An 11,579-nucleotide genomic window follows, 5' to 3' on the forward strand; every position below is an offset into this window, starting at 1 on the left:
GTAATTCCAAAATACATGAAGGCACTTTTGCAGGTTTTAAACGTTCTAACAGTAATTACAGTATCAACATTATTTGCATCACAGCCTCTCCAAAGTTTTCAGAAAAACATCTATGCAGTGCCATAGATATTCTTAAAAAGCCCATAAACCCACAATCATCAGATGGGTTAACTCTAGGCAGCTCTTGTTTCCTTTAATTTAGTATATAATCAGGAATCCTTTGGAACATTCAGTAACCAAAACTGAGCTCTCAAGATTTAAAGTGGACCTAAGTAATTTGAAACATGGAAAGCCCACAAAGAGATGCTGGATGGTATTGTAATTTTTTTTTCTCTTTAAATTACAGACTATTAGGTCATGATAAAATAAAAGTTGGTGAGTTCATGTTCTACTTTTTCAGAAACTTAAGAAGAAAAAAAAAAAGTCAGGAATGGTAGAATTTTGTTCTATATTCTGAAAGACATTATGTAATACTCTTCCTAGTGTAGCATATTATAAAAATTAGTTATTTTCTAAAATTAAGAAGCTGGTTGTCCACATTTCATGACTGTAGTACAGCTTTCAAGAATTGCAAATAGTCTTATGATCATGAAAAAAAACCCAAAACATTTTGTACTTAATAGTCAAAACTGTATAAATACCTATTTTTGTATGATGGTTAGTGTCCCACAGCAATCTAGTGTTTTTTTCCTCCAAATTCTTGCTTTATTAATTAATAAAAGGTATGTGTATTTAACATACCTTTACTTGTAGAATCTGTGTATTTACTGCCCAGAAGAAAATAAATGGGTTTAATCATTTTAGTGCATTTGTTCCCCTTGCTACTCATATTTCACGTTAGTGAAAGGATCAGGGTTTTTTTCCTGCTCAACTTTATGCATAAGTTTCTCAGTTTTGTGGATGTTTTCCAAAAAAACCCAACAAAGACTTTGTAAAAATTTTGAATTGATGAGATGTCTTAATTCTTGTATTTTTCTACCTTCTATTTAATACTCTTTGCGGTATAATCATTGTTCTGCACACAGTAGAAACTAGTAATGTGCTGTCACTAACAGTAGACTACAATGGTTGCCTGGTTTTATTTTCAGTGCTCATGTTAATTCATTATGTTCTAGATGTTAGGCTGTTACCCTGAGGGGTAAAGTCTTATGTGTTACTATCTCTAAGTCAATCTTGTGTTTATACCTAAGATTGCTGGGTAGATATTTTTACTGTTTTGCCCACATCATTCAATTTTCCTGCAGCAGCTTTCGTGGGCAGATCTCCTGCTGCATGCTTGGATTTGGTTGTGTCTTCCTGCAGCCTGTGCATGCGCTTGCTGCTGTCCTACCACGCTCCCTCGGCCACTCCTTTATACTGTAGGCTAGAGCTTGAATCCATGGAGAAGGATTTCTCTGAGGTCAGATGCCTGTTATAAGAAGTCCTGAAGTTCAAGATAAGATAAATACAGCCTTGTATATATTTTTAAAAAAACGCAACCAACCAAACTATCTGTTCTTTTGTGATTAGTTTGCATCGATGTGTGTGCTCCCCTTACATGAAACACTGCTGTATGGTAGGGCCAGTGCCTACATCTTTGAATGGTTATTTACAATATCTGTTGTCCAAAAATGCAGAAGGCCAAGTGGCTTCACCCATCTCTTAATGTCATCTCGTCCCCCCAGGGCCTCAGCACTGGACCTCTTTGTCTTTTCACATCTCTCCATCAGATTGTTAGAGAACAGGAGCTGTAAAACTCTGGCTGATTCCTGTCTGCTGTCAGGTAGTGTACCCGTTGGCTCTCCTCTCGCTGCCTACCATATGAAGGGCCACGATGGCCAGAGGCAAGGTTCTGGGGGTTGAGATCTGTCCCTCCTGCCATTTGGCAGTGCCAGTGTTTATAGAAAGTCGTGCCAGGTGTCTTCATTGCTTAGGGCAGAAACATGTGTGTACATGTTGCTTGCTGTTCAAATCTCTTCCAAATTACACTATAAACCAGGCAGAAAATGAAACGAAGTATTGCTTTGTGAAAGTGCAGACACAAGTTCCTCCTGGCCTAGGCAGGGTCCCTGGTCAAACCCACTTTCTGGTTAACAATCTCACCCCAGCAATGCCCATTCTTCCTCCTTCTTGTCCTCCAGCATCAAAGCCTTAGCTTGAACTTCCAGATGTAGGAGAACTCAGGCCACAGTCTTTGTTGCCCGCTTCCCCCTCCAGCCCCATCCAGCCTAGAACAAGTGGGGGAGAAGCAGCATCTTCCTACCAAAGACAGGATTCTCCTTCTAAACATGGCCAAGGGTGAACAGGCTTCACTGTCTGTCTCCCTTAAAGAGTGACGTGCTGTCCAAATAAATGTGGCCTGCCAAATCAGATGGCCTGCCAAGAACAGTGATGCAGACCCCTGCATCAGTCAGAAGACATTTTAATTCAACACGGAGAAAGGCACCCCTGAAGTCATCCATACTCCAACATCTTTGCCAGTTAAGCATGGATTTTTCTTACCTGCTTGACTGTTTCCATTGGTGGGATCAACTTCTCCAGCTGAGATGCTCCCTTACTGAAAGTTAATTCTCTGTAAGAGGGACCTCTGGAAGTCCTGGGTTGGCAGCTAGATTTTACGCTACCTGCAGATGCTCTGTCTAGCATTTTTCTACAAAGTCAGTCAGACCTACTGCTCGCCTTGAGGTCAGTGCAAGTGTGCAGTAGGCACATTGATCCTTATTGATCCAGGAAGAATGGCTGAGCCTTGCAGGGCTGCAGGTCCCAGTGTGCCGTCCTGGAGCAGCACAGGCGCTTTGCCACTTATGCCCTCAGCCCCTTTCAACAACTGTCCCAGCAGAGGTGTCTGAAGGAAGGCAGGTTAAATCTGCACCTCCACAAACTGAACTGCCTAGTGAGAGGCTTGTGTGTAAGCTGACAGCACAAGGAAAGCAGGAGGTGCTTCTTCTTCAGTTGCCCTAACCCAGGGGTAGAGTCCTTCATCTTCAGGAGCTCTGGCGACATTGGTGCAGTTTTAACAGCCCTGGCTGAGGGGGGCAGAAGTGGCAAGATTTGTAGTTCGGTTCTGCCACTCTGTAGTGGAGGTGCTGTCTGACTGTCACTTTGGCTCTTCTGAGCCACAGTAAGTGGCTATGTTGACTGTCTCTTGCTGACTCTTCCTCGAGCTCATCTCCCCCAGCTGTCCCTGACTGCTCAGACAGAGCAGGTTTCCTCTGTCAGTACTTTTTTTTTAGTCAGGTGAGATACAGAAAAGAAGAAAAACGGTTCATTTTGCTCCGGTAATTGTGACTCTTCCAGGCACGTTCTCCATAGAGGCACCACAAGCAATCTCTTGTCCTTCACCCTGAAGGAGTCTTTACTGTTGGCAAGCCTGAGAGGTCAGACTGTGCTTAGTTTGCTCTATTACCACCCTGAGCAGCAGCAGCTCCTGGCTTCCTTGGGCTGCACGTGTTCATCCTCCTTCTTCCCAAACCAGGATGCCAGTCTGTGTTTCAGCTCCCCAGTCCTCACATCGTGCTCCCACCTAGGACATCCACTCTTGCCCACGTATTTCTCTCCCGTGGCCCTGGTCCCTTTCATCAACCACAGCAAACCTTGCCAGTTCCTTCACATCAACATGTAAAACCCTGAGATGGGAGCACAGGTTTGGGAGCAGCAGGGCTACAGCAGCCACTGAAGAGGGAGGTTGCCACTTCTCAAAGCCGCACGTTGATGGCAGTGGCGGAGGTAATGGCTCTTGCCCCACGTGTGAGTGAAGAGCAGAAGTGGGAGCTGTTGTTGCAGCAGAACACATTAGGTGGTGCGATGACGTGCGTGGCACTGTTCAAGAGCCCTTTGCCGGTGGCAGTTGAGAGGGTGCACAGGCACAGCCTGGATGGACATTACTGTCTTCAGAGAACTTGATCCTGTTCATGTGAGTACATGCTCACCTGGGATCTGTGTGGACAACACTTCTTAAAGAATCACAGTTTCCATAGGGTAAGTAACTGCTTTTCATTTTGTTTCCTTACAAAAATATTTAAACCCCAGGATGACTCTGATTATACTATTAAATCCTTAATCAGGTCCACCATTATTATGACTCTAATGTTTCTAGGACACTCGCTCTGGTTTAAAACTGATTAATTTCAGGAATTGAAGCTCAATTCACTGTTCAGTATACAAGGCGCAATGACAGATGATGTGTTTTCAATACTGTGTTCTCATTATTGCTCTCCTGTTTTGAAAGAAAATAACCATGAAACTGGTGTTTTCCTTTACTGTGGTTGCACACTCTTGAGAAAAGTAAGAAATGCAAGTTAGGAGGAAGATTATTGGTTGTATTCATGTAATGTCTTCATTATCCTTTTAGTTTAGATATCAGATAATGTTTTAAAATATTTTCAAGTGCAGCTATTGTTTCAGATTTTTAAAGATGAACTGTGAATTTTGAAAAAAAAGTATATTACTCTTTAATATTAAAGACAGGAATAAATTATTTAGCTTAAGGTTTGAGGGCTTTTTTTTTCTCTTTGATGCCTTAGATGGTAGAAATTCAAATATTGTCTAACCTGGAATTATCTGGTTTGTTGGAGATTTAGCAAAGTTAGTGTCTGGTGGATACTGGAAGATATGATAAATTCTAAGAACTATAATGTGACAAATTATAGAAGTTGTATTTTGTTACTAGTTCCAAGTGGGTTTTAGGCCATGTGCATGTGACAGTGCTTTTTGCAGTGTGATGCTTCTCTACTTCATGTGGAGAATAATTTGAACTTTGTTATTCATTAAAAATTATTCTTAACTCATGTAGTTGAGAAGAAAAGTTGTAGCTAAAGAAAACACTGTAACTATAAGCAGTTACTAGAAGAATGTTACATCTTTGTTCAGTACTCTGCCTCAGAGATTTTCTAGCACCAAAAGCTTCTAAGATAGGTAATCTAAAAGTCAGCATTATCATGGACAACTTTCGTATTCTGTGCATAAGAAAAAAGTCTTTTATCCAATAGCTGATTTATTGTTGCAAAACATAGGAATTATTTTATTTTCTGTTTTCACTTAATCCTGTCAAATGTAGCAGATGTTTTCATTATTCATACAAATTTACCATTTCTTGTGTGTATGTTGTTAAGCTCTTTGCTTAGTAACGGTCTTGTAGAAGTTGAGATCCCAGCTAAATGTAGGTATAGCATTGCCCTCATCTGGATTCACTGCATTGTGATTTTGCTATATTCATAAGGTAATGAATAAGAGTACCTGACTTTCCTCTTCCATTCTCTTCAGCATTTTACCTACATCTGGTGTTTATCCTATTTACTTGTTCCAGTTGCTTCAGTTTCCCCTGATACAATAATCTTTCCATGCCTCTAATGGCCCATCTCTGAGGGCATCTGCTTTTTGCTAGAGTGACTTAGATGTGTGGTGAGAATTGAGTACCATGAGCATTTAAGAGAAAACGTTGAATACTATTTGAGAGGGCATTATAATATTTTAGATAGAACTTGGGGGTTTTTTTGAACAGCAAAATCTGTAAATACCACTACTGGAGAGAGTAAGTCCTCATGGACTTAGTCCATTACCTTTATGTGGCTGTGTTAACTACTGTCTACTTATTGTGAGCTACGTTATTAGAAACATCTGGATAATGAAGCTCTTCCTTTCTGCTGCGATAATGGAAGATGTTGAGATAGGCATCGCAGGGTGACTAATTTATAAGGGTCTTGCTGGGAGAAGGAGTGAGGAGTCATCAGCATTTTTTCCCTGAAACAAGGTGATTTGGAGACCTCCTAAAGAGGAGGTGAGGGGTTTGCCCTCTTTCTGGCTCATTAGTTGAAAGCAAAGCTTTCACTTTTTCTTTGGGTACTGGAGCTGTTTCTACCTCCTGCCTGTGTGTACAAAGCCCCAGATAAACGCTCCTCAGCTGTCAGAGAGATTTCAATCAATTGCTTTGAAGCACTTTTGCCTTCAGTGGGTGTTCAAGGACACCAGTTTGCTCACATTTGTGCTTACCAGCAGAGGAGACTGGGACTGTGTGAAGCTCAACTTGGTACCAAAAGGAAGAATACTTCACTGGGGTGAATGGGAAGTGAGAAGGGAAAATGCTTTGTGTGTGCGAAAATGTTACATTACTCTGGGGCTCCTGCCAAATACCTTCAGCTTGCTATGCCACGTGGGGTATGTGCACTGTATAGGGCTTGGCTCTTACATATCTGGAAGAGTTGGAGGGGATAAACCTCCCCATTACAATGAGGTGCTGAACATGTTTTCCACACATACCTGTGTCATCCGGGAGGCCTTCTAGCAAGAAAAGGAAGACATGCTGCAAATTTATAAAAGGATGGTGGCAGGGAAAAGGGAGATATAAGGGAAATTCCAGAAAAGCCCTCTGGATTTGCTCAGGCACACCTAGACTTGCCCTCTATTGGGATTTACCTGTAGCATGTACATTATTAAGAGGCTTTATTATTTTTTTAAAATTAATTTTATTTTCCTTTGCAGGTCACCTTTTAAGCTGCTATTTCCTGTATAATTAAGCAGAATGAAGGCATTAGGTTCTAGTAAAGTTGGCCCTAATCCAGAAATCTTCTCTTATTCAGTCCTTTCTGAGTAAGAAACTCGAGTCTGGGCCCAGCATTTCGTGTGTTTTGTTGTTATTTCTAAATTATTTCTGGTCTGTGGATTTTTTTTGTTTTGTTTTTAACTTTATTGAAAACTTCTTTTCTCTTGTCTAATTTTATCTCCTTATGTGTTACTGTCCAGTGTAGCGTTAGTTGAAATGATGTAAGTATGCTGCAAATTGAAGTGCATAATTGCTACTGATAATGCAAGAACAATTGATTCCTACAGTTTATAATTAACAGTACATAATGTTCTGTGCATGGGTTGGATCTATCCCTTTCAACTTTTCCTTTCCAATTCTTTCCAACCCCCAGTCTTGCCACATCCCAGCCTTTCTGAATATACTGGTTTTGCTGGAGTCTAGTCCATTCTTCCTTTTGTTTTTCAGACCAGTAAAAATGGGAAGTACTGGATTCTGGTTTCCTCCAAGAAGAGTCAGCGGAACTGGTTAAGACCAAAATCTGAGGACTTTAGTGGGCAAACATCAGGTGTGCATTGAACAGAGGCTGCTTTAATCCTGCTTTAAGTATATGCTTCTTTAAAAATAGAATTATATATGAGCTTTTGTGTAATGTGTTTGTTATATTTGATACTGCATATAATCATTCATCCTGCAGTTGTGAAAGCACCAGTAAGAATGAGGATTTTAAGTGATAATATGTTGAGACACAAACAGGCAATATTACTCATAAAATTCTTTCAGCTGGTCTTTGGAAAGTGTAATATTTGAGGATCAGTGTTTTTTTAAATTTTATCTCCATTGCTCAGTCTATATATCCACAAGAAAAAAAGAAAGTGGTTATTTGCTATTCAGAGATCAATACTGAAGTTCTTAATTGTCTCATCTGTTGAGAAATGGTACTGAGATAATAGTGCATACATGCTTTTTAATAAAACACTGTCATTGTCAAAGATTGGATCCACACTTTGTTCTAATGATGCATTTTTAAGGACACTTAAACACAGTTCAAAGTCAGCTTAATTAGTTTTGATCATAGAGGAACAAAACTTGAATTCTTCATCCATGTGAATGTTCTGAGTTACTTCGGGTACAGCAACTAGGTTACCTGAAGTTTTGGAGAAGGTAACAGTAATGTTATATTGGCCTGACTATAGGATGGCCTCCAGCCTGAGGTGTGATCTTTTCATTGAGAAAAGGAGTGAGAAGTTGTCAGAGTTGTTAATTTAACAGTTAAGCCTCATACGCTGTTCCACAACAAACACTGCTTTTGGCCTCAAATCAGACCCTGTATATCACCCTTCTGCATGGCCTAACATCCTGCATCTCCCCAGCTTGATGCACGTTCAGTTCCTCCGCACCTGCCTCCAGCATTACCAGCTCACCCCTATCCTCGTGTCCTTAGATATTCCCAACCCCTGTGCAGTGCTCCCTGCGCCTCCCTGGCCCCACAGCCCCATCCTAGTTCTGGCCGTTGTCCTTCCCTGTATCCTGCCAGCTGTGCCTGCTTCCCTTGTCACTGACTGGGCACAGAGGCCACTTGCTGCTGAGCTCTGGACCCAGCATGGTCGAATTAACCACACTCCCCTGCAGCACACTGCGGAGGCAGTTCCCTTGCCCTTTGCTGCTAATGCTGCCTGCCCTGTCCCAGGCTAGGTGTGGATTTGGTTGGGGAGGTGAAAGGGGTCGTAGCCCTTTCTTACCCCACTGAGACTGTAGGTGCCCTAGCCACATGTGAGGGCCACGGCTCCTGCACTGTTAGCTCTGTGTGGCAGGTCTCATATAGGTGCCTCTGTGCTATAGATACACCCTATGTAAGTGTAGATTGGGTTGGATTTTTTTTCTCCCCCCAAACGTCATTTGTCAGGAGAGATTAGGCTAAAACAAGATTTCATTCTGTATTCAGGCCAATATGCTTAGAAGACCAGTGTGTTCATTTACAGGAAAGCAAAATTATTTTTATTACCAGATTCTGATTGAAGCATATATTGAAAAAAATCTTTCAATTCACAGATATATCACCACTTTGATGTGAATCAGACCCTCCTTTTGATTACATTGGTGGCTTCACTGAAATCTTTGGAACTGGTCTTCATTTACTTTTACTGCAGAAAATTATTGCTCCCAAGTCTCCAAACAACTGATTCATTTTTTCACTTATGAACTAGATAGTTGATTATGAGACAGAAAATAAAATTAAGCTGATACTTTGAAGACCTGTGCATGTTCCCACTCATGGAACTGATGTCTCTAGGCTTTGTTCCATGAGCGGGAATGAGTCCGAGACAAATCTGAAATCATGAGAGTCCTTAAAGAAACACCTTTTCTGTCACTGGGTATCTTTGAAGAGGTTAGTGGTTCCATATAAAATTTGAGGGAGTAAAGGTGGTCTTACCAAACTTGTTGCTTAAAGAATGTAGCATAGTTTAACCTGCCATTCAAGAACTTGAGGGTTGAAAGGCAGCAGATTTCCATCTTCGTGTGCCAGTACTTCTCTCCTCTTGTAAAGACAAAGGAAGAGTTATGGGGAGGAGGGAGGAAGAGGCATAGACAAAGACATACTCTGTGTACACGTTTCAAATGGAGATCTCAGTCTGAAGATTTCATAAAATGCAGACATTAAAGAGGTGCATCCCCTGCTCCCCCTCACTGCCCCTCCAGCCCTCCAGTCCTGCCATGCATTGAGAAGAACACAGGCTCTGCTTCTTCCTTGCTTTCTTCCAGGACCACACTGGGGCTCTTGCAAGGACTGTTTAGATTTGCCCCCATCACACCTGGGTGCTGCTCTCCACTCCCCTCTGGAGTGCTTGGCTCCCTCCATTTCTGCTGAGCCTCAGCAGGGGAGAGAAGACAGCTGAGACCCGGCCCAGGCCGCTCCAAGCTATCCAGCCTCCCCTTGCTGCCAGCGGGGAAGAGTCCGTTTTGTTTGTCGGGGAGGTGGTGTTAGGTTGGAGCAGCTGCGGCCTGGTGCTCCCTGCCCTGCTCCCGGCCGGCCGCCCGGCTCCACCTGTCTCAGCAGCTGCTGGTTTCCCCTGCCCTGCTGCTGGGGGCTGTGGGGGCGGCCGGCCGCCGAGCCCCCGGCCTGGCCGCTGCCCTGGCCTCAGCGCCGTCCGGCCCAGCCGCCTCTTGTGCAGCTGCCCCAGCAGAGAGGCTGGAGTGGGCAGCAGCTGCGAGCTGCGATGGAGGGGCCAGGGGCTGGGGGGGGGTGGGGGTGGGGGGTTGCCACTTTTGAGGGAGAAAGGCCAAATTTGGGGGCTTTCGGGTCCTGCCAAATGCTTGTGTTGAGTGCCATTCTCCCGCCATCCTCCTCCTCGCCCCAGATGCCGCAGGCCTCACACTCGACCCTTCCTACAACGGGTAGCACTGAATTTTGGTATCTGTAGTAGCAACTGTGCTCCGATGATGAAGAAAAGCTGTCAGCTACCTCTGACAAAGGAGGGCTGTTGAGTGCCCTGTCATGGCAGGCGCCCAGTTGCTACTAGACATTACCAAATGATGAATTTAAAGCTGTTCGCCCGCAAGTCAGACATGAGTGTCACGCACCTCCTCTAGCTGATAGCCTCTGGTTTAGTCCACGGTTTGCAGTGCCCCAGCAGGACTAAGAGCCTCCATCCTGAGCTAGCCTAAATCTGAACACTTACAGCCCCTACGTGTTGCAGGATAGTGTGAGGAGGGTGGGGGTCTCCAGCACTGGGTTGATAAAACCCTAATCTATCTAATCTACCCCTAATCCCTGGGATTTCTGTTGTTAATACATCAAGTCTCTGTTAGCAGAGGGTAAATTGACAGGCGAATTTCACCTGGCACTAGCAATCATTGGCAATGTGTACATTTTACTAGAGGAGATGCATGTATGTGTAGTAATCACAGCAAGGAGGTACAACTAAGAACATGAGCTTTGCCTCCCAGACTGTCAGCGTGGGTACTGCCACTTTTCATGCTGGTTTTCAAACATTTCGAGGCTTACAGATTTTTGCTTTGATAACTGTGTGTGTGCATGTGCGCGCGTGTGTGTGTGTGCGCGTGTGTGTGTGTGCGTATGTCTGTGCAAACACCACAGGCGCGGCTTTAATTCCTTTGAAATCCGAAGCTGCCAAAAGCTGTCTGGGTAGGTAGGCTCTTTGCCTGATGCCTCCCGTAATCTGACAGAAACTTCGCTGTTCTCCATCAGTGCTTGAGGGGAAGGTTGTGAGGTGTGATTTCAGGGCATATGTGGATCTGTTCATCCTGAGCAATGCATTTTAAGAGTTGCAGCAAATAGTGTAAAGAAACCTGCAGGTATTACATTAGACCAGCTGAACCTAATTTTAAGTTTTATTCAGAAGCATCACATAGCAAGTAAACTTCAAAATCTAAGTTTAGTTACAAACTAGTTGTTTCTTATTTTTTTTTTCCAGTCCCCTTTTGCTTTCTTTTACGACCACATGAAACTTGAGAAGCCATCTAAAGCTAAATCATTTAGTGGAGTTGGGCAATTCCCAAGTGTCCAACAAGAAGGCCTGGTTTAGGCTGCGATGGCCACTGTCATTCCTGGTGATTTGTCAGAAGTAAGAGATACCCAGAAAGTCCCTTCAGGGAAACGTAAGCGTGGTGAAACCAAACCAAGAAAAAACTTTCCTTGCCAACTGTGTGACAAGGCCTTTAACAGTGTTGAGAAATTAAAGGTTCACTCATACTCTCACACAGGAGAGAGGCCCTACAAGTGCACACAACAAGACTGCACCAAGGCCTTTGTTTCTAAGTACAAATTACTAAGGTATTAAACTCTATTTATCTTTCAGATTATATTATCTATTTTATGTTGGCCGTGTTAAGCCGTGTAAAAGTATATATTTGTGTACGCCTTCAGCTGATTGCAGAGAGGATGTGTTAATTAAAGTAGCCATTGGATTGTTTCTAGAATTCTAAATTACCTAAGTTTGCAAGCTAATGTCTTTGATTTTGTTTCTTAATTTGTTTTCTGCTTTTGTTTTCTGTTTGTTTGTTGTTTTTTTTTTTTAATGAGCATAGAATTTTCATTTGTATAAGGAATTGTCACAAGAAA

General features: G+C 42.9%; 1 protein-coding gene across 6 annotated transcripts in view; it reads left to right on the top strand.

The window, feature by feature from the left end:
- The window catches only part of PLAG1 (PLAG1 zinc finger), a 50,279-nt gene that overhangs the window by 34,436 nt on the left and 4,264 nt on the right, over positions 1-11,579 (top strand). For 3 of the 6 annotated variants that reach the window (XM_074818891.1, XM_074818875.1, XM_074818882.1), the window contains 2 exons: positions 6,965-7,064; positions 10,933-11,291. In XM_074818891.1, the coding sequence (XP_074674992.1) occupies positions 11,050-11,291 (242 nt within the window). In that variant the 5' untranslated portion in view covers positions 6,965-7,064; positions 10,933-11,049. Of the gene's footprint in view, positions 1-6,590; positions 7,065-10,932; positions 11,292-11,579 lie in introns of those variants that run through there. The other 3 variants (XM_074818900.1, XM_074818911.1, XM_074818920.1) reach the window with 3 other exon arrangements.

This window comes from Strix aluco, chromosome 1 (genome assembly GCF_031877795.1).
Source record: "Strix aluco isolate bStrAlu1 chromosome 1, bStrAlu1.hap1, whole genome shotgun sequence".
NCBI lineage: Eukaryota > Metazoa > Chordata > Aves > Strigiformes > Strigidae > Strix > Strix aluco.